This window comes from Hemibagrus wyckioides, linkage group LG07, assembly GCF_019097595.1.
Source record: "Hemibagrus wyckioides isolate EC202008001 linkage group LG07, SWU_Hwy_1.0, whole genome shotgun sequence".
Classification (NCBI taxonomy): Eukaryota; Metazoa; Chordata; class Actinopteri; order Siluriformes; family Bagridae; genus Hemibagrus; species Hemibagrus wyckioides.
The window spans coordinates 24477235-24503938 of record NC_080716.1 but is presented as its reverse complement, the minus strand read 5'-3'; the positions used below and the strand labels follow the sequence as shown (position 1 = coordinate 24503938).

The window sequence follows — 26704 nt, the reverse complement described above, 5'->3', positions numbered from 1 at the left end:
GGAAAAACTCGATCTCAGTAACACATACAACCCTTCAAAGGTTTGGGATCACTTGGAAATGCCCTTGTTTTTCAAAGAAAGACAAATTATTTATCTATTTCAAAACAAAAAATCACATGATATTTAATATATTAAATATATTAAAATGCAAGTCAGTGATTCAGATCACTGCTGTTTAGGCCAGCAGAGAAGGCCTTGCTGGCCCTGACTAATTTTGTTCTGACTAAAACCACTTTAACACGTGTAACACACTTTACGTGTGAATTTATGTTATGTTCATTTATGTTAAGAATAAATGTTAACTCTATCAAGTAAGAAAATGTTGAAAAAAGCAGCATAATACAATAACATAAATATTTTTTTTAAATCAATTAAAGTGGGTTATATAAGACATGTAATGTAAGACAGGAAGAAACTGAAAACAGTGTAACTTGCATATTATTTATTCAAAAATATTCAGAAATTTCAGAAAAGGTATTTTCGTAAAAAGAAAGAAAAGCCAAAGAATTCTTTATACAGTTTTAAAAATGTAATATCAAAGCCTTTTGAAAAGGCCTGGTCTCTGCTTTATAAACTACTGATGCTGGTTTTGGAAATGTTTTTATATATTACAAGCAAAAATGATTAAACAATTTATAAAATAAAATATTTGCATTTTACATTTGCTGACAATTTATAGCTGGTACAAGATACAAAAGAGCAGTTGAGGGTTTTTCTCAATGTGTTGCAATTTAAACTGAATCTGATCAATGCAAAGACTGAAGCACTGAGTCACCACTTTCCAACACATTTCAGTGTTTTTTATTATTTGTAAAAATCTATAGATCATTGACTATTAACAGAAATGTATGACGGTGATTTTATTGAGGAGGACTGGGTGTGTTTTGTTTCCAGCACACACTAAAAAAGTCCACATACATACTATAAAAAGTTGATTGTTTTAATGCCAGATCATTTAGATTAATCATAAACTATAATGATAAACTAATAATAAACCTCCTCACCTGACCTGTGATCTAACTAATGCTCTTGTAGCTGAATGAACACAAATCCCCACTGCCATTCTACAAAATCTAGTGGTTTCCCAGAAGATGATTATAACAGGGAACAAGCACAGATTGGTGTGATGGTCAGATGTTATACTGTATATCAAGGACATCTGTACAAAATGTTATTAATAAATCTATAAAATATTTTATCCAGTTATATTAAAACATAAAGATGTAGTTATTGAGTAAAAAAAAATGTGGTCTTATTATCTAGTTCATTTTACTGTACACTGCATTAATATAAGTCGTGACCCCAAGTAAATAAACAGCTAGTAGTAAATATTCAAAAATAAGTAATCTAAATTATTTCACAATCACAAAATCTGATTTTTTTTTTGTTTGCTCCTCTATAACAGCATTCTGGGTGTTGTCTTCATCCATCTGAACTGTCAGATAAAGAAGAAAGTATTTATGGACAAATGGAAATGGAATTTCATATAATTCATAATGATTGTTTTTTTAAACCTATCTAAAGAAAATGGCTACAAATGCCTGTGTTCAAAAATAAACATTATTTACATAAACCTCTCTTTAAATGGTTTCCTACAAATAAACATCCTGTCATCTGAATCATACAGAAATCATTTAATTACATATTCACATATTAAAGTGTACATAATCATTATTACTTAGCATCTGTACATTAATTATGTAATCATGACACTAACTGCATTTTAGAGCTTTAATACTGTAACTAGAGTGTATATTGTGGAAATGTTTCTACTTCTCCTGTTACTACATGTCAGTGTGTTTATTCTGTGAAATGAATAAACAGTCTGGAAATGTTTTTACCTCGAGCTCTGAAACATTTCACTGCCACAACGATGGTCAGCAGCAGATACACAGAAACCGTCACTAGACTACTGATCAGTCTGAGCACTGAACTTGAAGCAACTGCATGCAACCGAAGCGATGAGGAATAAAATATTAATCAGAATATTGTGGAAATTCTAGTACAGGCTCTAATAAATACAAGATTCAGATGAAGACACATATCATACTGTACATGCAAAAATACCACAGAGCTGTTGAATTCCTGAATCTGACTTCTGATTGGTGTTCTACTTTCTTTATTAATGCTGCATCACACCACCACATCACTGGTTATTTTACTATAATCCCATCTGAATAAATATTTCTCACCTCTGACTGAAACCCAGCTTTTCAGTGACTCTCCTCTCTCTGGGTGTTTACAGTGGTAGAAACCTTCATCTGACTTTGAGACACTACTGATGGTCATCTCTCCTGTAGTCTGGGACTGGAGGATGGAATCATCTTTATAGAAATCAACACCAGAGTCTGGGATCATTTTGCTGTGAGATAAACAGCGTAAAGTCAGAGGATGTCCCTCAGTCACAGGATGGACAGGACTGTCCAGGATCACAGCACCATCTGTAGGAAAGAGAAAGAAGACACTGAAAATAGAAAGTGTGTAAAATACAGTAATGAATTTAACACAGAGAGCTCTATCAGTGGTAAATATCAGAGAGAGAGAGTGTAACACAATGATCATTTCTTTACACTGATTCAGTAGAGTTTAAAAGTGTTATCTCTAGTCCTGTATATTGTAAATCTGTTACAGATGAGAACATTGAAGACTCACTGTACACTGTGATGTTGACAGGATTACTGCGTCCTCCAGATTCAGACTGACACCAGTAAACTCCAGTGTGTGATGTAGAGAGGGAGCTGATGTTACATGTAGATCCTGACACTGATGAACAATTGAACAATTCCTCACTGTATCTGTATCTTCTCACTGTCCATCCAGTAGAGTTACTCTGGTCCTCACAGCTCAGTGAGAGAGAGTCATCAGTAAAGTGTTGAGTTCTACTCGGACTGATGATCAGAGAAACTGGAGGAGATTTTCCTGAAATACAAATATAATTTAATTTTATTATGAAATCATTATGATTCAAATGTTTAATGATTTTATTATAATGTTTGTGTATATGTACAGATTGTTATGTGTAACATTAAAAATTAACCCAGGACTAACCCTAACCTGACTCCCCAGACACATCATACTCCATTGCACATGCACGTGCATCACACAGTTTAATACAGCATCAGTGGATTCCACAGACAGCACGAAGACCATGCATAGAAGTGTTATGTAAACTTAAATCTATAAGCACTAATTGAAGTAGTTTGGATAAAGGATAAAGAAAACACATGGCAGATCTTTTTATTAGAAGCTGCTGGGGATTCTACAGCATTAAGAATAAAGTTACGATGTTGCCAAAGTAAAACCACTGAATGAATCTATCCTGCTGCAGGAAGATGCAGGACGAGTGTGCTGTAGACATTTCTTATTAGTGCAGCTGGTGTTTCAGAGTAAAGTATTGTTTATGAATGCCATAAAAATACTATTATTTAATTATACAAAGTCCGATTCAATTTCAGTCTGTTTTCAAAATTAATATTACCTTCAATATCAGGTGTTATTTATGTAAAGAGTCTTTTTCTGTCTTGCTGAGGTCATCAGGGTATGTGCCAGGGGACTTATAAATAACAATTTGCTGATAAATAACAGAATCCATGTGAATAAACGAAATCTGATAATAATAACTGATAAATCTAGTCAGCAAACCTGTTGGGTTATTAATTAAGTAATTAACTCAACTCCATAATTATCATGCTGCTTTTGTGGATTTAAATTGATTTATTGTAAAATATGACGGCTCAATATTGACATTTTTTCACACAAAAATATCAAGAACAAAAATACGTTTACACAAAAATAGCTTATTCAGCTGGTTTGGTTTATGACAATAAGCTATGTAAATAAATGTTAACAATAATATAACACGAGAAGCTCTTGGCCACCTTCATTTTGATAAAGTAGCTCTCAGAGAAAAAAAGGTTCGAGGTTCAAAAAAAAATAACCAGACATAGAAATAGGTTGCTGTTCAACAAAGTAATTTATATAATCGAGAGAGATCAGATTTACATTCAGAAAAAGAAAGGCTAATGAACAGATTTAAGCAAACACTTAGAAAAGGAAAAATGTGGTCAGTTTCTAAAACTGTATTCTAAAACAGTACGTATATAAAAATGTATAAAAAACAATTCATGTAGTATTAACATTATGAAATCTCACAAGGAAGTCAGCACTGATACGTAGGACGTAATGTGGTTAGATATTAACTGTTCAAGCTGTAGATCATAATACCAATTTCATACTTTGTAATTTCATTTAACAAATCAAATCAGTCATGATTTACTTTTATAAAATTTATCATCTCACAAAAACCTATGAATTAAACTGCCAGCACAACATATGACTTTTTTTTATTAATGACTTGGACTTACATCAAACACAGCACACATTCAGACTGTGGTGCACCTATACAATGTGGTTTAAGGTAACTGCCCTTATGGAATAAATGCTGCTGCTTGTCAGTTTTAGTTAAGCACTGTGAGATGTGTTCATGCTGTAAAATGGCAGTCATTATCTTACAGATCTGCTGTTGAATGTTGGACAGTTACTTGCCTAGTTTTCAGACCACAAGGAGACCCCCTGTAACTACATGCTACCTAAACCTCTTCAGACCAGACTGCTATATGAAAATAATGTAGCCCTGAACCTCCTCTAGATGTGTGTTACTCTTTATTTCATAAATTCACTATTTATTCGTTTATTCTTTCATTTATACATATTTACTCTGATTAAACTCAACAATGTTTTATTTCCTCACCAGAGTGAGCTACACTACTACAGACAGAGACATGCTGTTACTAATACACTGTAAAATCACCATGGATAAATATTCCATTAATACCTGTTAAAGTATTTTATAGTAAATGCTTTGGAAATGAGTTTACTCTCTTCAGGATTTCATCTATTTTGTAAAAAAAAATAATAAAAATAATAAAAATAAAAACTTTGAGAAATTGTGATGAGAAAGAAAGTGGTAGACATGCCAAGTTTCCTCCAAGAGCACATCACTGACTTGAAGAACTAAATCTAATATCTACACAACTGCTGAGCTCACTCATTTCAAATAAGATGGTGCAGAGATGATATCCTTGAGAGATTTCTAAAGCAAAACTTAAATTTTTCTAAGAGACATTCATACATTTTCATGAGTGTAAGTAATCATGTAATCTTAATCTGCAAGGATAATATTGGTATTAATATTGGTGTGAAGAAGACACACACACACACACACACACCTGACACAGTGAGTGTAACAGCAGTGCTGGTCTCTGAAGTCTGTGAGTCACTTTTTCTCTGTCCACTGCAGGTATATTTACCACTGAAAGACTCTACAGCAGTAAATGAATATTCTCTGTTTTCAACAGGGGCAAAAAGTTGGACACCATCTTTATACCAGTTGTACATCCATTTCCCATCCACAGTGTCTGCATGTCCTCGTATTTCACATGTGAAAGTGACTTTCTCTCCACTGAATCTCTCTCCATCAGGCTGCAGAGTCACAACAGCTTTTGGTCTCTCTGTGCAGTTACACCAAATACATCAAATCAGTCAAACACACCCTTCTCTGACCATCTGATATTAAATCAGTGTGTTTTATAATGATTATGTATGAGTGCATGTTACAGGAGTGTAAGATCAGACATGTACCTATCACTGAGAGAGTCACTTCATTACTTCTTGCTGTTAACCGTCCATTAATAAACCCGTAACATCTGTATCTGTGACTCTGATCTACTTTTATAGTGTAGTCCTTTTCAGTAGAGCTGTAAACAAAACCCTCATCTTTGAACCAGATGTATGGTCCACTTCCTCCCGAAAGTCTACATGAGAGTGTAACCGTCTCTCCTCTGAATATTTGTAATAAATTTGGCTGCACAGTCAGAACTGGTTTATTATCTGCTGGAAAAGTCAAAACACAAACACAGACTGTCAGTGTAAATATCTTAAACTCTGCATGACAATGTACAAACACAATCTTCTCCATCTTAATACAAATCCAACATGTAAACAACATAAACAATAAAATATATAGAAATCACCTTGAGCTTTTCCAACCTGGATAAGTGAAATAAACACTGAAAAGTGAAGAGGAAGAGAGAATTGTTGTGTCAAATTTATCACTTTTTATATTTCACAATTATTTTTAGAACTGTAAACGTTAAAATAACTTGATGAACATGCTCTGATGGTTTCAGAACTCATCTCCTGTCTATTTATAATAGCCATGAGAGAAAACAGAAACCATGAGATCATTCTTTGTGTCAAACATCATGATAGCAGCCAGAGATCTTTACTATAAAAACTACAGTGTGAATTTCTGTTTTTGTCAAAGTTTGGCACTGAAAGTTTCAGCTGAAATTTATATTTACATATAAATGACTCTATAACCTTCACTTTGAATAAAAGTAAAAACAAAAATTGTTTCACAGAGCTCCCTCTGGTGTTCTGAACTAAGTAAATTTCCCTTTGGGATGAATAAAGTATGTATGTATGTATGTATGTATGTATGTATGTATGTATGTATGTATGTATGTATGTATGTATGTATGTATGTATGCATCTATCTAAGATGAGATGCTACAAAAGACAAGAACTGTTTCAGCAAATCTTCATTTCACCCTTCACCAAATAATATTATTGTTTAATTTCCAGAACAAAGATATGTAATGCTGACTTTTTAATTTCTTTAAGGAAACAAATTTTGTAAATAAAAAAACTATATTTTTAGTTTCACTTCAGCTATAAGACAGGCAAAATATTTACCTGTTCCAATAATGTGTGGTGTTTAAAGAAGCTATTTTTACTCAGGTCACTACACAGCTCATTACTGTCTCATGTAGAATTTAATCCACATCTGCTAATCTGAAGCTGAACTGCATCACTTCCTTCTCATGTGCACTAACATTACATTACAATACATACAGCCTGCAGGATAATGTATCATATATGAGGAAAAACTCGATCTCAGTAACACATTGTCACGGACCTGCAGGACTCAGTGATGTCATCATGCCCCAGTCACCTGAGTGCTGCCGGAGCACCTGCTGACTATTAGCCTAAGACTATTTAAGTGCTACACTCATCAGAGTCAGCAGCGAGTATTGAACACTGTTTTGAGGTTGCATGTCTCGGTACCTCCCTGTGTGCTCTTTTTAAATGCTCTCCTCCATTTTCCCCTCAGTGGCAGTTTCCTGAGTTTGAATGCTTTCAGTTCGTTCACGTTTGTGCCTGTCATTTAATAAAGCAAAGCCTGTTGTATGCGCTAACCTGATTCTCTTGGCTCTTCTCTCTGCACACCCTGACACACATACAGTCTAATTAAAACATTCATCTAAAGACTGTGCAAAGTGCAAAATCCCTCTAACAAAAACATCTGAAAATGGCTGCAGAGTGTTAGAGGGGAAAAACACAGCCATATATTTCTTCTAGGAAATAATAAACCCCAAACACACTTGTTTAATTTGCTCCCAGGAAATTGCTGTGTCTAAACCACAAAACCAATTAAAAAACAAACAAAAAAAAAAGTTCATACTGGGACGTTCATACTTTATACTGGAACAAAGTTCATACTGGGAAGTCTGTACTGTAGGTTTGTGATCACTTGGGAATTTCCTTGCTTTTTCAGAGAAAATCTCATTTTTATCTATTTCAAAAACATAAAATTAGATGATTTTTAAAGAAAGATCTACATTGTCACACAGAAGCCCATTATCAGTTACCATCAGTCCTCTGTTTCAATCTCATGCTATGTGTGCTAATCCAAATTATTCATTTTATAAGGCTTATTGACAATTAGAAACCCCTTTAGTGCTCTCACAGCTGAAAACTGTTGTAGTGATTAAGGGAGGAATAAAAATGTCCTTCTTTAGGTTAGTTTGGTATCTGGAGCATCAGGAGTTGTGGGTTTGTTTACAGGCTTAAAATGACCAGAAAGAAAGAACTTTTTTTCTTTTTAATGGTAAGAATTTATCTTAACATGCTGTGAACTGCTCCCTTCATAGAACATCACACACTGGTTCTAACCAGTACAGAAAAAGGAGTGGGAGGTCCTGGTGTACAACTGGAAAACAAGGAGCTTTACAGGTGATCTTAAACTCTTGAATGTTAGTGTACATCTATTGCAGTCACATTATTGTTAATGATTAGGGACTAAATGCAGAGGTGCAGCCACTTTATTGTGGGTTAAAGACACTAAAGACACTAAAGTCACATTAAATAGCAGTTAAATAGCAGCACTCTCACTGAGAACATTAGCAGAAACACAGCAGTTTATACTCTCATCTATACACTCAGACTATCCTATATCCTACACACACATTTATCTCACTGTCCTTGTAAAGATAAATGCTGGAATTAATGCTGTTCTACATAGAAATCAAACCAAAATGAAAGACAATAAAAAAGTTTAAACTAGTTAACACAAATGTTATGGATATACACTAAATAGACTAAGAGACAAAGTCTAGACAATGTCCTAATCACATATTAACCTCATCACACAGGACATCAGACTTCATTTGAACATTTTTAACCCACCACTCACTCTAATGAAGACATAAAGAAAACATTTTTACTCACAGATCATCACAAAGAGTGACCACAGCCCCATTCTGTCACACTGATAAACTACTGAGTGTTTAGTGGTTTGTGTTAAAGCCTCTACACTTCCTGTCTTCTTACACACAGAGAGAAAGAGAGAAACATTTCCGTTATGCTGGAAGTTGATGTGATATTTTGAAATGAACTCCACCTCTATGCCTCCATAAATTCTAGCAACAAATAGCAACATAACTTTATTTCACTGAATGAACTTGTACAGTTCCTCTGCTACCTCACTCAGGTTCAATAACGGTCTCAACAAGATATTAAATGGAACTTTCCGGAAAGTTTTTTTATCTAATTATATTGAGGCTGGGTTTCTGCTAGCCACAAAGTGGGGTAGTGAAATTGCATTTTCTTTTATTTATGATGGGGGACATACACACTAAACCTACTCTTTAATACATATATTTTTCAAGTTCATTAACTAATTATTTTTGAGATCCCAGCAGAGATATGGTGCACTGTAAAAAAAAAAAAAAAAAAAAAATTGTACTTTTACAGAATTTTTACTGTTAATTTTTACAGATTTTTCCTGTATTTTTGAAATACACAGAATATTACTAATTTGACCAAAATATACTGTAAATTTACATGTCTAAGGTAAAATACGGAAAAGTTTGTAACTGTGAATAACAGTTACAATTTTTTAAAAGAAATTTTTGTTTTTTCACACTAAAGGACTGTTAAAATACATTTTAAATGTATCAGAATTTCACATATTAATTTTTTATTTAACAGAAAAAATGTTACATTCTAGTTGTATACTTGGAATCCATTTTAAAATAAGATACAATTAGTATAATGGTTCAATAATTTTACATATATTTGTTTTGTATATATATATATATATATATATATATATATATATATATATAAATATATATATATATATATATATATATATATATATAATTATAATATTATTACTGAATAAAGGTGGTTTTATTAGTGTATAAGGTCTAATCTAACATTTCTAGATGCTTAGGAATCTCAAAATCTATGAACTGCTTTCTATCTACATTACCCAAAATCATTTAAATATGGATGAAATACAGTTCACGTAGGACATGGATGCATCAAAATAAACTATAAATTGGACCATTATTTAATATACTTTCTGTCAGGTGACATTGTTCCTATCACAGCAAACCCACCTATCAGAGCCACCTGACAGAGGTCAAAAACCGTGGATTATCAGGAGCTCTGCTGCTGTCCTAAACTCGGATTTGAACAATAGCGGGAGTGCTTGGGGGGAGGAGTGTTGTTTGAAAAATAGTAGTGGCTATATATTCCTTAGTGGGAGTAATGGGGAACAGCTTCAGTGGCTTATTGGTAAGCACGTTCACCTCACACTTCCAGCATCCTCGGTTTGAGTCTTGCTCCCCCTCTCTGTGTTTGTGGAGATCATGTGATATCACCTGGATTCACCCCACAATCCAAAGACATGCTTCTAGGCTGATTGGAGTCTCTAAATTGCCCAAAATTTTGTTCTTTAAACATTAAAAGCCAAACAAAAATACACAATATCTCATGTAAAATTAAAGCAAAAAACTGTATTTTAATAATGGAAAATTACTGTAATTTTACAAGATGGTTTTTTCCTGTTATTTTACAAAATATTATTGGCACCCCAGCTGCCGGAATATTTCCGTTTTTTTACAATTTTTTTTTTTTTTTTTTACAGTGTGCCCTTTGTACAGAGTATATTTGTACAGTGTATAAGTACAGCTGGATGTTTGATATTCAGGTTAATTCTTTTCTGCAGAGACCATGATAATCACAAAATAGTCTAGTGGATATGAGTCACTAATGCTGACTGTTTAAGGCCCCTTTGTTTCTAAGAAAGACCAACAGACACTAACCACAACTGCAAAAAGAACATGCACACACCCATTGTAGTTCCGTATTTGTGACCAGAAGGAGATATGTTGCTACACACAGTAGTAGATGGTGTATCATGTTAAATTAATCTTACAAACTTGTACAAACTAGATGTGATAAGTCACTTTCCCACTAAACATGGCACAGCACATCCTTTAATCCAAAACCCAGTATTATCTGTATTCTAGCCAAGTACATATGTTGATTGTTCTTTGTATCACATAGTAACAACACTAGAATTAAGATCCAACAACTTATTTTTTCTGACTTTTTTGATGTTCTTGGATTTCTGCAGGACTTTCTGCAGAGCTCCGTGGTTAGGTGCTGCTCCTGTACCAAGCGGTGATGCAGACAGTCAGGATGCTCCCCATGATGCAGGTAATAAATGATTTCAGGATGCTGGGGCTCATACCAGGGGCTTTCCTAGGATTTGAAAACCTCAGGGGCTGAGCCCAAAACATCAGGGGCTAATTAGGGAGAGGGGGTAAGCAAGAATAACACATTTTGTAAGAGCATTTTTATATAATATTGTTTAGCTTTAAATACAAATTAACACAAACATGCAACTTTAGACAATTTCATTCAGTTTTTTTTCTGACTCCCATCATTTCAAAGTTTTGCAACTACAAAAGAAGTTCATTAAATTCATTACATTTTCTCTCAGGTATGCCATGCAATATTATCTCTTTTACAGCTTGTGTGTGAAGCAGTGCCATGTAGATCCTTTTTTATTATTATCATTTTACAATAATCTATATTATACTTGCACCTCTTATTTCATTCCTCATTTATGCCGGCACTACTGTATGTATTATTTATTTATTTATTTTTTTTACAGCCTTCTCTTCTCTTATTGTTCTCTCATTTCTCATTCTCTCATCTGTCTTGCTGCTTGTATCTTGTCTACTTCATGCTCTTGGTAACTTTTCTATCCTATTTCTTTGAGGGTGAAATCATCAGAGAGTATCTTCAAGACTTGACATGAGCAAAATGGTCATTTACCATACTAGTATTTATAGTGCTGAGAATTCCTTTTTCTATCGACAGAACAGCCGAATGAATCTGTTCTGGTCCATTGTTCAACTAAGTCATGTCTGTATTTTAACATAAATACTGCATTAGTTGAATAAAAAGTCATGATGTTCAGACTGTAATGTCTTAGTGCTTTAACAGTTTATATTTTATTTAGATCTATCTTTAGGCTTATTTCATTTAAGGCTTTTGTACGTCTTAGGTATGGAATAATATTCAAAAGGGTCCTTATGTCAGGGGTTTTCAGAATCAGAGACAGTGGGCCTCCTTTTTGACACAACATACATTTGCTAGCTGACTTTTATCAACTGTGTTAACATTAACAGTTAGGTTATTATCTGAATAATAAAACTGTTGTGTTTTCTGACCGTTTTTTATTATTATTATTGCTGTCACGCTCAAGGGCTATAAGGTATTTTAGTCACATGGTGTGTGTGTGTCTATGATGTCTAGTGTCATTTTCTATGCAGCGGTCTGCATGAACATGAACGTGGCAGAGAGAAATAAACTGGACAAATTAATCAGGAGGGCTGGCTCTGTACTTGGCATGGAGCTGGACCAAGTTCACGTTGTTGTTGAGAGAAGAATGCTGTCAAAACTCCGTTCAGTCCTGGACAACCCTTCTCATCCACTACACAGTGTGCTGGTTAATCAGAAGAGCAAATTCAGCCAGAGACTGATCACTGTCAAGTGTAGCACTGAGCACTTTAGGAGATCTTTCATCCCTGTATAGTTGCTCCCTTTAAGTGTTGGACATTTTCATATGCAATTTCATGCGCAATAAATAATAAATGGGTGCTGTAGTAATTATAGACCTTTCATGCACATTACAATTTCACCATCTTCTCTGTACAATACAGCTTTATCATTATGACTAATTTACAATCCTTGTGTGCAATATTACAACTCTACACTATTATTTGTAATTATTTATTCTATTTTCCAGTTTATATAACAGTGTATATATTTCTTTCTTTCTCTCTTATATTTTTATTTTTATCAGAGCAACTGTAACATGGCAAAGGAATTAAGGATTAATAAAGTTCTTAAATCTTGAATCTTTGAAGTTAATATAGTTGTGTTCGACTTAAAGCGGCGCTGTGCAGACCGATAGGTGTGTGACATTTAAGTATCGCGAGAGCGGCTCTAGAGCATATTCGAGCGCACACTCTCGCGGTATTTTGGCACGCGAGCGCGCGCGTGTGTGTGTGTGTGTGCGTGTGTGCGCGCGCGCGGAGAGAGATTCAAAGCTTTTACACATTTCCCGAAGAAACACATCATGGTAACTCTCAGGTCACGTGATCAAAACAATCCTGTATCATAGAATCTGATTGGTCCAAGCAGCAATTTTTATATAAATTTAATATTATGACAGATGGGATTTTAATTATTGTTTGATTAATTCATTCATTAATTTGTTCTCCACAATGCTGAATATGGTGGAAAAAACACACAGTAACACAAATCTGACTAGTATTATTACTGTGTGTTTGTTTCAGTGCTTCAAATCAGTGTCTCTGTAGCAGAAGTGATGCTGATCTTCCTTTCAGTTTGGTTCAGTGAAGCTCTCTCTCTCTGCTGGTGAGAGACTGAACTACAGCTGAACTCCACTCAGTCTCTCAGACCTATTTTTGTACCTAATAAAACCTAAATGTATTAACAATCTGAAGGTCACTTCCAAAAGACCTAAACAGACTGCAGGTCATATTGTATATGAGTATTCACCTTCTGACCTTGTAAAATAAATAAAAAGTCTTTTGTCTTGTGATTATTGTATTAATATGAGTTGCTTCACAGGATGTCATGAGTAGTCAGGAGTTGTCTTTGTCAAAGTTTATTTGAGGAAAAGGTCCAAGAGCAGTTTTAATAAATTCTAGATTGCAAGAAAAATATAAAAATAATAATAATATAAAAAAAAAAAACAGATACAAAAAACAGATATACATACAGTATTTACTAATAAACACAAAGGTAAAAAAAATACATTTTCAAACATAAAATTTCATAACAGATTTTTATTTAAACATTTATTATACCCAACAGGTGACACTGTTGTAAGCTCTTCATACAGAAAATACAAGAAAGTAGGTTTTCATATCATTAAAAAAAATTTCCTTTACCGTAAGATGTACAGTATTGCTATAATTGTTAATTAATATATTAATAAAAACAATAATGAAAAACACAATATTTTTGTATAGTACAATATTAATGATGCATCTGAATGAATTCCTAGGATTTCATCACTAGTTAATCTGGACAGTACTTCTATAATTAACAGACACACAGTTTCGGCCTACTTGGTATTAAGTAACCAAACACATACATTTTTGGCACTTGTGTCTGTTGCGTGGAAATAGTTTAGATCATTGCTAAAATATATTCCTCTCCCTTCATCCAATTTAAGCCAATTATGTGCAAAGTTCATGTATAAACAAATCTCACTCTGATTTTACTGTAAATGCACAAATGATGAACAAGATGACCTCTCTCTCTCTCTCTCTCTCTCTCTCTCTTCAGATTTCTACACACACCTTCAGCACCTATGAATGATCATTTAGAGATGTTTTAGATTTCAGGTTTTAACATATTTAAAGATATATTTATTATATATTAAGCCAACAGCAAATCAGTAAGAAACATTTAAAAGGAAAAATGCATATTTCTCTATATACGGTAATTCTAAAATAAAAAGTACTAAATAGTGCTAAATTATTATTTAAGAAAAAATTGTTGTGTGTTATTACACTGCATGACTTGCATTTATTACAATAACTGCAATGACATATATATGGGAAAAAATATGATTTTAATCCAGTTTTCTACATTTTTTTCCAGATAAAATGTGAACTGGTATAAGAGTCAACAACTTCGAGCTTATCATGAACGAGAGACACAGTTTCATTTAATTGTCACACCGTTAGAATTTTTATGCTACTCTATTCCACATTAGCTACTGATACAGCTGCAGAAACTAGGCTTTTAAATGGCTTTTATAGGGACAGGTCGTGGTGAAAGGAATATACATATAGTACAAATAAAAAGTGTATTAAATTCAGTTTCTACTGCGAAAAACAATGAAGGCAACTGAATTATCTGCTATTTGAAATATAAATATTTCAGATTTGGGTTCTTACCTTAGGGTTGTGGTTGTGGTTTTTGTTTTATCTTTTTTTTTGTATGGATCTATAGATCTATTTGTTGAGGGTGTGAACACACTGAACTTTTTTAAAATTAAGATCAACCCCAGTATACTGAAAGACTAGAGGACTTATTCATTTTGTTTACTGAGTATTTGAGATGTGACAGACTAACCAGAATTCACAGCTCTATTCTGCTGGCATGTGCTACAGATGGTTTCAGTGGTTGACTTCCTTCTGCAGTCTTTACCTGATACACAGCAGCCAGCAGGACTTGCTTCAACAGGAAGCAGAAAAACCACTGACTAATTTTAATGCAGCATAAAATAATTTTAGAATTGCTTGAAGAACCATTTGATTACACTATTTAGCTCCTATTTATCAGTGTTTTAACTCCTACTAAACTCCTGCTGAGCAAGACACAAAGTGTTTCTAGTGATTCTACACAATTCTAAGATTTCTGTAAGTATTTCTCACTCAGTTTGAGATTTGTAAACAGAACTTTTCTCTTACCTATGTGTTCTGCTTCAGCTCTGAGTAAACAGTATCAGGTTCAACATTGGCTTTCACTAGGTAAGAGGAACAAGAAACCCTGAATTAACATCCACAGTCAACTAAAATAAATAATTAATAAATTAATAAATTAATTGGTTAAAATGGTAAATTGTTTCAATTTGGTTAGTTTATCAGTAAACGTTAAAAGGTAATGGACATACAGGTTTTCGAATAAATAATTTGCTTTTTTTTTGTCTTTACCTTGTTTTTTCCTTGCTTTTTTCTGTGGCTTCAGTTCAAGCTGAGCATAAGTTACATCACTGGGTCCAGCATCATGATCTGCAGTGACAGTGAACAAAAACAAAACAAACACAGCTTTGACCTGTTTGGATATGTTCTGTATGGTGTGTGTAGGACCCTTGGTCTCTTGGTGTTCCTCAGGCTGTCACATAAGTTAAGTAGCCTTTATTTGACACATATACATTACTACACACTGAAATTCTTTCTTCACATATTCCATCCTTAGCACAGGGTCGGTCATGATGCAGTGTCCCTGGAGCTGGGGAGGTTGGGGCCTTGGTCAAGGGCTCAACAGTGGCAGCTTGGTGGTTTTGGGGCTTGAACCAAGACCTTCCAATCAACAACCCAGAGTCTTACCAACACCCATATTTTACATATGTTTTGCAGTGAAGGCTTCAGTGTGGCCCTGACCTAAGATGATGATTAGATTTTCTTGGTCTGTTAATTTACAGTAAATTGGTGTTTTGTTTCTGATTATTTCAGTGAAATTGTTTCTTTGTTGTTGATATGTTTCACAGTGGAATGACTACAGGAGATTTACTGTATTTAATGTATGGGTTTATTTTGAGATTTATTCCTTTGAGAGTAATTTGAAATATTTAAAATGAAATAATGAAATAAAGAAATCTATTTCACTTTTACCTGCATTGTCAATGGAGGCATAAATGTGTTCATTTCCTACAGAAAAAAAATCAAATAAAGAGAATAATGTAGATTTTTTTTTGACTTTTTTGAAATTCCAGTGAAATGACCGTTGTTGAACTTGTTAGTAAGACTATACTCTTATATTGAATTACTGTATATATAAGGAAAGTATTGATGATGTGACACACTGTCTGACCAGTTTGAAGCGGTGTGTTTCCTGACTGAGAATCCTCAGCTCCTGACTGACTCTGGCCTGGTGTCTGATTGCTGTTCTGCTGTATGCCTCTGTCCTTTCCTGTATGACAAGACAGAAATTCTTCATTCCCTCAATTTATAAATCACATAAACAATATTTTAGGGAGCTCTATTTTATGAAATCTAAATGTAAAGATTAATAAATAGTACCAAACTGTGTAACTGTAAATATATTGCAATTATTTTCCTATTTATTAGCTTATAACTATTTCTTATTTAGTAGAAGTGTTATTTTTATAGTTAATTTGTAATTAAGGTTGTGTAAATCGTGTAATGAGAGTAATTATTGAAAATGTATTTCCATATTTGTTTATTGTAAATAATTTCATGATTTATCCAATATGCTTAGTGTAGAATTTAGTGAAACCTAATTATCAGACCTTTGTTGGATTTGTGTTTCCACAGCAGGATCAGTAAAAGGATGATGAACAGCAAGGCCAAACTCAGTCCCACAGCCACAGCTACTGGTACAATGTTGGACCCAGGACCTGAGACAGAGGAAAGAAAAAGACACAGATGAAAAAGCTGCTGTCATTTCAGTAAGTTTAACCTTCTACAAACGTTCAACTTTCTACAAATGTTCTCTTCAAATGAACCTTTACTTTACTCTTATTTTTCACACAGGAAGCAATAGATGGCTTATGTCTTATGTCTTAGGTTCACCAGTACTGATCTATTAATGGGTCCTAAGACCAGCCTAAATGGGCAGAATATTTAGTATCATCCACCCCAAGGCTTTTAACTTAGCTTAAAAACAAATTTTGTGCCATCACTTAACCCTCACTCCTGCTAGTCTTTATCCTACTCTTTTTATATTACCTGATATATTATTATTATTATTTTTTTATTATTATTTATTATTATTATTATTATTATTATTATTATTATTATTATTATTATTATTACTCACAGTAGTAGTAGTAATGACTGTACATTTTAAATATTATTGTTAGAAAAGAAATCAAATCCAGCTTACTTTGCAATCTGACTGAAACCCAGCTTTTCAGTGACTCTCCTCTCTCTGGGTGTTTACAGTGGTAGAAACCTTCATCTGACTTTGAGACACTACTGATGGTCATCTCTCCTGTAGTCTGGTTCTGGAGGATGGAATCATCTTTATAGAAATCAACACCAGAGCCTGGGATCTTTTTGCTGCGAGATAAACAGTGTAAAGTCAGAGGATGTCCCTCAGTCACAGGATGGACAGGACTGTCCAGGATCACAGTACCATCTGTAGGAAAGAGAAAGAAGACACTGAAAATAGAAAGTGTGTAAAATACAGTAATGATTTTAACACAGAGAGCTCTATCAGTGGTAAATATCAGAGAGAGTGTAACACAATGATCATTTCTTTACTCTGATTCAGTAGAGTTTAAAAGTGTTACCTCTAGTCCTGTATATTGTAAATCTGTTATAGATGAGAACATTGAAGACTCACAGTGCACTGTGATGTTGATAGGATTACTGCGTCCTCCAGATTCAGACTGACACCAGTAAACTCCAGTGTGTGATGTAGAGAGGGAGCTGATGTTACATGTAGATCCTGAAACTGATGAACAAGTGACCAATTCCTCAATGTATTTGTATCTTCTCACTGTCCATCCAGTAGAGTCACTCTGGTCCTCACAGCTCATTGAGAGAGAGTCAGCAGTAAAGTGTTGAGTTCTGCTCGGACTGATGATCAGAGACACTGGAGGAGATTCACCTGAAATACAAATATAATTTACATTTTATTATGAAATCATTATGATTCAAATGTTTAATGATTTTATTATAATGTTCTTGTATATTTGTATATATATATATATATACATATATATATAGTTTAGTAATATGTGTAACATTAAAATGAACCCAGGACTTTATTTGCATTTATTGGAGTCTGTTCACCTGCCCTATACTTCTACACTAAGGAGTTTAAGACTAAACAGTTATTACAGGACATATATATAATTTTATGTTATAGGAAAGCACAGTTGAATGCTCAAATCAGAAGGTAGGCATTATTTTTGCATAACAGCACAGTTAGTTACAGCTGTAACTATAAACAGATTCATATTAATGTGCTTGTTGCTAAGCATTTGATAAACATTTGCTAAAATGTTACTGTGTCATAAAAAACAGCTCATATACATGGACTTGTGAAGTAGAATACGAATAATCTTTTTTTAAAATTTTTGTAAAATTTATCATCTCACCAAAACCTATGAATTAAACTGCCAGCACAACACATGACTTTTTTACTAATGCCTTGGACTTACATCAAACACAGCACACATTCAGACTGTGGTGCACCTATACAATATGGTTTATGGTAACTGCCCTTATGATGGAATAAATGCTGCTGCTTGTCAGTTTTTGTTAAGCACTGTGAGATGTGTTCATGCTGTAAAATGGCAGTCATTATCTTACAGATCTGCTGTGAATTTTGGACAGTTACTTGCCTACTTTTCAGACCACAAGGAGACCCCCTGTAACTACATGCTACATAAACCTCTTCAGACCAGACTGCTATATGAAAATAATGTAGCCCTGAACCTCCTCTAGATGTGTGTTACTCTTTATTTAATAAATTCACATTTATTCATTGATACTTTCATTTATTTATATTTACTCTGATTAAACTCAACAATGTTTTATTTCCTCACCAGTGATCCACAGTGGCTGTAGTTTGCTGTAAGGTGTGTGAAAGACTCCTCTCTCTGCTCTGCACACATAAACTCCTGTGTGATTCAGAGTAACAGGACTGAGAGTGTAGGAGCCTCCAGATCCTCTGCTGTTGTCTGAGAGGAGTTCTCTATTGTACCTGATGGAACCCTGACTGTCTCTGTACAGAACATATGAGTACCAGCTGAATGTCCAGGCTGTAGAGGAGTGTTTAACCTCACAGCTTAGAGTCACTGAATCTCCTTCAGTCAGCCAGCTCAATGGAGACACACTCACTACTGCCTCTGCTACATCTGATGGACAACAAACATGAAAAAAAAAAAAATCAAACAGAGTTTATATATAATTAATGACAAGATAACACAAACTCACACACTCACCTGATATAGTGAGAGTAACAGCATCACTGATCTCTGAGGTCTGAGTGTCACTGCTTCTCCTCCCTCTGCAGGTGTAGTTACCACTGTCTTTATTTCTAACTGAGCTGAGGCTGAACTCCTGTGTTTTGTTTTCTCGGTAGAGTTCGTAATCATTTTTATACCAGCTGTATGTCCACTCAGTGTCTCCTCCTCCCTGTATTTCACACCTGAGAGTTACAGACTCCCCTTTGAACACACGTTTGTCAGGCTTTATGGTCACCACAGCTTTAGGACTCTCTGTAGAAACATAATCTTATTATTAACATCCAAAATAAACACTGCAATAAATACAGTTCTGATTCTACTGTCATTAGTCTGAGATTAGTATTATAATCAGTGATGGTATAGTGTTCATTAAGTTAATTAAGAAGTGTACTGAATAAAAGTCTTGAGCACCCTGCTGTTGTACAAATTTTGTTATAGATATTTATTCTATGACTTTTGCATTATTGAGCCAAAACAAAAAACATTTTAGATTTTCAAACATTGCCTAAAACAATACAGAAAAAAGTATTATATTATGTAATAGACCACTTTTTACACAAAAATATTCACTCAGTAGTCACTTTCCTTATAAAATTCACAGGATTATCACACCAAATATTGACTCTGTTTAGTTTATTACTGAATACTTATGTAATGTTTTTTATGCAGAAACATATAATTTAATTATTTTTATGGCATCTTTACATGATTTCTTTTGCACAGGTTGTGTATAATTTTTAAACACTGCAAACTTTGTTACTCACCAGTAACATTTATCCAGAGTGCATCACTGTAGTCTGAGGAGTAGACTGGGTTTCCTCTTCCAGCTCTGCACCTGTACTGACCTCCATCAGAGACACTAACTGAACTGATGATGTAGGAGTCTGTTTCAGTCTCAGTCTCAGAGCTCTGTGTGGGTTTGGTCCAGTAAAACTTCCATCCAGCAGACTGTAGCTTCAGTGTACAGGACAGAGTCATTGAGTTTCCTGTCAGTACATCTCCTTCATGGTTTGATGTGAGTTTAGGTTTAGGTTTTTCTGTAGTTGGAGGTGAAACACACAGTTCATGTGCTGCTCTCAGAGTGTTTATCTCACTAATCAATACTACACTGCTACAGACAGAGACATGCTGTTACTAATACCCTGTAAAACACTATCTATGAATAAATATTCCATTAATAACTGTCAAAGAATTTTTTTGTATAAATGCTGTGGAAATGAGTTTACTCTCTTCATGATTTCATCTATTTTTTTTTATAGAAAACTTTGAGAAATTGTGGCAGAGATGAGAAAGTGGTAGACATGCGAAATTTCCTCCAAGAGCACATCACTGACTTGAAGAACTAAATCTAATATCTACACAACTGCTGAGCTCACTCATTTCAAATAAGATGGTGCAGAGATGATATCCTTGAGAGATTTCTAAAGCAAAACTTAAATTTTTCTAAGAGACATTCAGACATTTTCATGTAAGTGTAAGTAATCATGTAATCCTAATCTGCACTGCATGTACTGATGTGATGTTGATGTTAATATTGGTGTGAAGAAGACACACACACACACACACACCTGACACAGTGAGTGCAACAGCAGTGCTGGTCTCTGAAGTCTGTGAGTCACTTTTTCTCTGTCCACTGCAGGTATATTTACCACTGAAAGACTCTACAGCAGTAAATGAATATTCTCTGTTTTCAACAGGGGCAAAAAGTTGGACACCATCTTTATACCAGCTGTACATCCATTTCCCATCCACAGTGTCTGCATGTCCTCGTATTTCACATGTGAAAGTGACTTTCTCTCCACTGAATATTTCTCCATCAGGCTGCAGAGTCACAACAGCTTTTGGTCTCTCTGTGCAGTTACACCAAATACATCATATCAGTCAAACACACCCTTCTCTGACCATCTGATATTGAATCAGTGTGTTTTATAATGATTATGTATGAGTGTATGTTACACGAGTGTAAGATCAGACATGTACCTATCACTGAGAGAGTCACTTCATTACTCCATGCTGTTGACCATCCATTCTTAAACCCATAACAACTGTACCTGTGACTCTGATCTACTTTTATATTGTAGACATTTTCAGCAGAGCGGTAAACAAAACCATCATCTTTGAACCAGATGTATGGTCCACTTCCTCCCGAAATTCTACATGAGAGTGTAACCGTCTCTCCTCTGAATATTTGTGATAAATTTGGCTGCACAGTCAGAACTGGTTTATTATCTGCTGGAAAAGTCAAAACACAAACACAGACTGTCAATGTAAATATCTTAAACTCTGCATGACAATGTACAAACACAATCTTCTCCATCTTAATACAAATCCAACATGAACACAACATTAGAAATAAAATATATAGAAATCACCTTGAGCTTTTCCAGCCTGGATAAGTGAAATAAGCACTAAAAAGGGAAGAGGAAGAGAGAATATGTAATCCTGACTCTTTCATTTGTTTAAGAAGACAAATGAGAACAATGTCATATCCAGTGTTGGGGTAACGCATTACAAGTAACGTGCATTACGTAATCAAATTATTTTCATGAAGTATCAAGTAAAGAAACGCATTACTTTCTGAATTTACACATTAATATTTGCATTACTTTTTTGTAAACTAAAGCAAGTTACTTTTTAGTTAAATTAATCTTTTTTAACCATTAGGTCTTTACTGAATTAAATTTATTGTCATCACTTGCGCACATGTGCACTCATGCGTGCACGGTAACATGCTTCAGAAACAAACATGGCAGGTCAGAGCTTTACGTTTCCACGATTGAAATACTCTTATTATTTTAAAGTCGTCGAAGAAAAGGAGAAGGCAATAGTCGTCAAATGTATATTGTGTGCAGGTGAAAAACACTTGTCAACTGTGAAAAACACAAACTCAAATTTAAAAAAGCATCTTCATGCAAAGCACAGCTCTGTAGAGTTGGAAGCGAGAGAGCCGAATGGTGACACCTGCACCCCGCCTACTGCTGAACAACAAATTTAATTTAAGAAAAAGTAACGCAAAAGTAACGTAACGCATTACTTTTTATGAAAAAAAAACTAAGTAACGCAATTAGTTACAGGGAGTAACGCAATATTGTAACGTATTACTTTTAAAAGTAACTTTCCCCAACACTGGTCATATCCTGTAAATAAAAAAAATCTATATTTTTAATTTTACTTCAGCCCTAAGCAGGCAATATATTTATCTCTTCCAAGAATGTGTGTTTATCAAAAAGCTATTTTCACTCAGCTCAATACACAGCTCATTACTCTGTCATGAATAATTTAATCCCCATCTGCTACAGTAATCTAAAGCTGAATTACATCAATTGAATTGTGAGGGGTGAGAATATGTACCAAACTGATTAAATACAATTACAGTGGTACTTCGGTCCTCAACCGATTCCTCAATTCCGTCAGGAATGCCAGTTCTTGTTTCATACAGGATTGCAATGAATATCAACATTGCTAACAAAATTTGTGCAAATGTTAATGTGTACTGTATTTTCGACACAAAATTTCAGTTCGAAATATTTCAAAACTATTTCGAAATAGTAGTGTTCGACCCGACCTGAAAAGAACTATTATGACCACAAACCAGAGGCGATTCTAGGATTTTCATTTAAGGAGGGCTCAGCTCCCAATAAGGGTATAATAGTAAATAATGAATTAAATGAATAAATAAATGAAATAAAATAAAGGTTTGACTAATAGGGTAGGATGGTAAACTTATTGCAGCATTCCACTGTATTGCATACATGTATACATCTGAGTACTGAAATCCAAATACAAGTCTTCCTGATCACACACACACAAAGCCTACCCTAAAATGGCCTAGTGACGCCCATGCCACACACGTTTTCCATGTGGCGTACTCTGGCATAGACAGTAGAGATGAAGCAGTTTATGCGGGTCATCTGTTCTGAAAGTATCATCTGTGAGTGCTTGTGTTATAACCCCACGCTATCTTTTGTGGTATAATTTCAGTAGCCATGTCTCCGAAAAAGGGGAAATCAGGCATCAATGTTGCCGAGAGGAAAGTTGTGAGATCAACCATCGAGTTGAAACAGATTAATTTGTTTTACATTACTTCCTATGGGGAAAAATAATTCGGTTTTTGACCAAATCGGTATTCGACCACACTTTTGGAACGAATTAAGGTCAAACACCGAGGTACCACTGTAACTCAAGAAACCCCTGCCCCTTCCTGGTGTTGCACCGAAATCTGACTCCCTGGACAAATCATACTCCTATTTACAAAAATATAAAATAGACTAAATAGAAAGAAGAAAAAAACCTTAAATACAAAATGCAATAAGTGAAATTAGACATAGCAGTGCAGATATGAAACACAGCTGTGGATTTATCCATATTTACATACGTATTTACATTACAGTACATATGTGCAAACTGGCAGTAGATAATAAATATGAAGAAAAAAGTGTTATTGGTTGTAGTCATGCAGTGGGAGAGTGTTATCACCTGTCACACACAGGTGAACTATTGTACAATGTTATTGCGAATGGTATGAAAGACCTCCTGTAATGTACAAGTGATGCTATAAATTTAATTAAAACACATTTATTCCACAATTTGCTGCACATAGTTAAAAAGTAATAAATACAGATCTCGTCCAAAGTCTCAGGTTGGGGAGTTTGGTTCAGTGGCTTTGGTTAACTGTCTCTGTGGCCACAGCATATACTAAATCTCTGTGAGCACAACCCCAGCACTGCAAGCAATGTCATTAACTTCATCCACAATGTCAAGCTTTTACATGCACAAAACAACTGGAACATTTAAGAAGCACTTTAGACAAATTACAACTGATTCCTTGTATCAAGGCATCTACCTAACATATAAATTTGATATTGATTACAGGTAGCTGTGCGTAATCACCCATCTTCTCACTTGCTCAACACAGGTCCATTGACGTCACTTTATTGATTAGCTAGAGGAAGGCTGTCAGTTGAGAACCAGTGGAATAATGGAGACTTTCATCCCTCCCCTAATTTGCATAAAACTTGTGATTTTTGGAATCGCAATCAAGCAACTTGGAAGAAGGGAGAAGAAAACTGAAGCGTAAATAAAGAGAAAATTATATTACAAGCAAAAATAGCTTAAAGAACATGTATCCGAGTAAAGTAAGCAAGGAAAATAAAATTTGGTTTTTAATTCCTAGTATTTTGTGTTCCTTTTGTTATTTTATAAATTTTTTATTTAATTCTGTGGTTTGTGTGTATTATATTTTTTACAACCACAATACTTGGGTGTGGCAAGTGAAATTTAACTCAGCTTTCCAAAAAATGTTGTTAATCACAGTCCATTCATGATTTAGCAAGGCCCGGGTAGGTTTAAACAGCTTTTTCCGTTAACAAATGAAATCATTGTCAGGCCATGTGGCGTGCATTCCCGGTTTCCACCATTTTATGCTCCTCTGCCCTACATAAGTAGGCAGACTGTACATGTTTCTAGCCAGATGGTCTCTTCTGCCTGGCATGTGCTTCTGATTTGTCATCTTTCCTTTACTTCAGTTTCTGTTTGACTCTGCCTGTTCCTAATGCTGACTTCTGCTTTGTGCCTGTCTGGTTTGTCTGTGACTTGCCTCTGATGCTGATTCTGCCTGCCCTGTATGTTCCCTCTTCACTGGATGCTGGATTATTGGACTGTGTTCTGTTGCTGATTCTGCCTGCCCTGTATGTACCCTGTTCACTGGATGTTGGATTATTGGACTGTATTCTGTTGCTGATTCTGCCTGCCCTGTATGTACCCTGTTCACTGGATGTTGGATTATTGGACTGTATTCTGTTGCTGATTCTGCCTACCCTGCTTACCCCAATTTTCAGCTGTTCGATGGTTGTTGTCTGAGAACTCTGCCATTTCCTGTATATGTGTTTACTCTCATTTGGGTCCTCACACCTGCCCTCCCTGGCAATCATAATTCATTTGCAACTTTTAGCATTTTGTATTTACTCTGGTTATCTCTGTGTAATATTAAAACTTGTTTGAGCTGAAATTTTTAAGTGTGATAAATTTAAAACATTTAAAAAAAAACTTTTTTACAACATTGCATATGGGGGAAAAAAAGATCACAGTAGCACATTGAGTAATGAAATCATTCATGCCTCCGAGAGACACATCTGAGAAAATGGCTGCAGATTGTTAAAGCAGAAATACACAGAAACAAAAGAGTTAAAGAAGCTAATTGTAGTTCTAAAGAACAAGCAGTCTATTTTCACTTAGCAAGTTTATTTGTACTGTGTTTCTTGCTAAAAAGGTGCAAATACAACAATTCATTAATCACATCCATCTATTCATTAATCACCTCCATCTATTCCCCATCAGTCACATTATTGTTTATGATTAGGGATTGAATGCAGTGGTGCAGCCACTTTATTGGGCGATAAAGACACCAAGATCACTAAAGTCACCCTCACTGAGAACATTAGCTGAAGCAGTTTATACACTCATCTATACACTCAGACTGTCCTATATCCTACACACACATTTATCTCCCTGTTCCTGTAAGGATTAATACAGCTAATTAATACTATTTTCCATAGAAAACAAAAACTAAAATTAAACAAAAACGACGTATCATATGGACTAGCTCACATAACTAAGTGTAGACAATGTCCTAATCACATATTAACCTCATTACACAGGACATCAGACTTAATGGGAACATTTTTAACCCACCACTCATGAAGACATAAAGAAAACATTTTTACTCACAGATTATCACACAGAGTGGCCACAGCTCCATTCTGTCACACTGATAAACACCTTACTGTTCAGTGGTTTATGTTAAAGCCTCTACACTTCCTGTGTTCTTACACATAAAGAGAAAGAGAGAAACATTTCCGTTATGGTGGAAGTTGATGTGATATTTTTAAATGAACCCTACCTCTATGCCTTCAGAAATTTGAGTAACAAATAGCAATTTGCAGAACATAACTTTATTTTACTAAATGAACTTGTACAGTTCCTCTGCTACCTCACTCAGGTTCATTAACGATCTCAACAAGATATTAAGTGGAACTTTCTGGAAAGATTTTTATCTAATTATATTGAGTCTGGGCTTCTGATAGTCACAAAATGGGGTAGTGAAATGTAATTTTCTTTTAGTTAATGATGCAGCACATACACACTAAACATAGACATTAATACATATATTTTTAAAGTTCATTAACTAATTATTTTTGAGATCACAGCAGAGATATGGTGCCCTTTGTACTGTGTATATTTGTACAGTGTATAAGTACAGCTGGATGATTGATATTCAGGTTAATTCTTTTC

The 26704-nt window shown here is 34.6% G+C and overlaps 1 protein-coding gene across 1 annotated transcript; it reads right to left on the bottom strand.

Moving 5' to 3' along the window:
* Positions 1-415: 415 nt before the first annotated feature.
* Positions 416-21476, bottom strand: LOC131356508 (Fc receptor-like protein 5). Its single transcript, XM_058395579.1, has 13 exons — positions 21395-21476; positions 20983-21264; positions 20179-20451; positions 19391-19666; positions 18992-19303; positions 17782-18048; positions 17320-17574; positions 6033-6068; positions 5229-5510; positions 2653-2919; positions 2193-2441; positions 1842-1943; positions 416-1435 (listed from the first exon to the last, which is right to left on the bottom strand). Exons 2-13 carry the CDS (start codon positions 21149-21151, stop codon positions 1353-1355), a joined length of 2571 nt encoding a protein of 856 aa, XP_058251562.1. The 5' UTR covers positions 21152-21264; positions 21395-21476; the 3' UTR covers positions 416-1352.
* Between the last annotated feature and the right edge of the window lie 5228 nt (positions 21477-26704).

Bases quoted from the DNA above. Each gene is read 5' to 3' on its own strand.
- LOC131356508 (XM_058395579.1), bottom strand. From the start codon at position 21,151: ATGTACAGCTGGTATAAAGATGGTGTCCAACTTTTTGCCCCTGTTGAA. The intron at 2,442-2,652 runs GTGAGTCTTCAA...TCTTTCCTACAG, and splicing joins TGTCAACATCACAGTGTACA to ATGGTGCTGTGATCCTGGAC. The intron at 1,944-2,192 runs GTGAGAAATATT...GGTTGCATGCAG, and splicing joins AAGCTGGGTTTCAGTCAGAG to TTGCTTCAAGTTCAGTGCTC.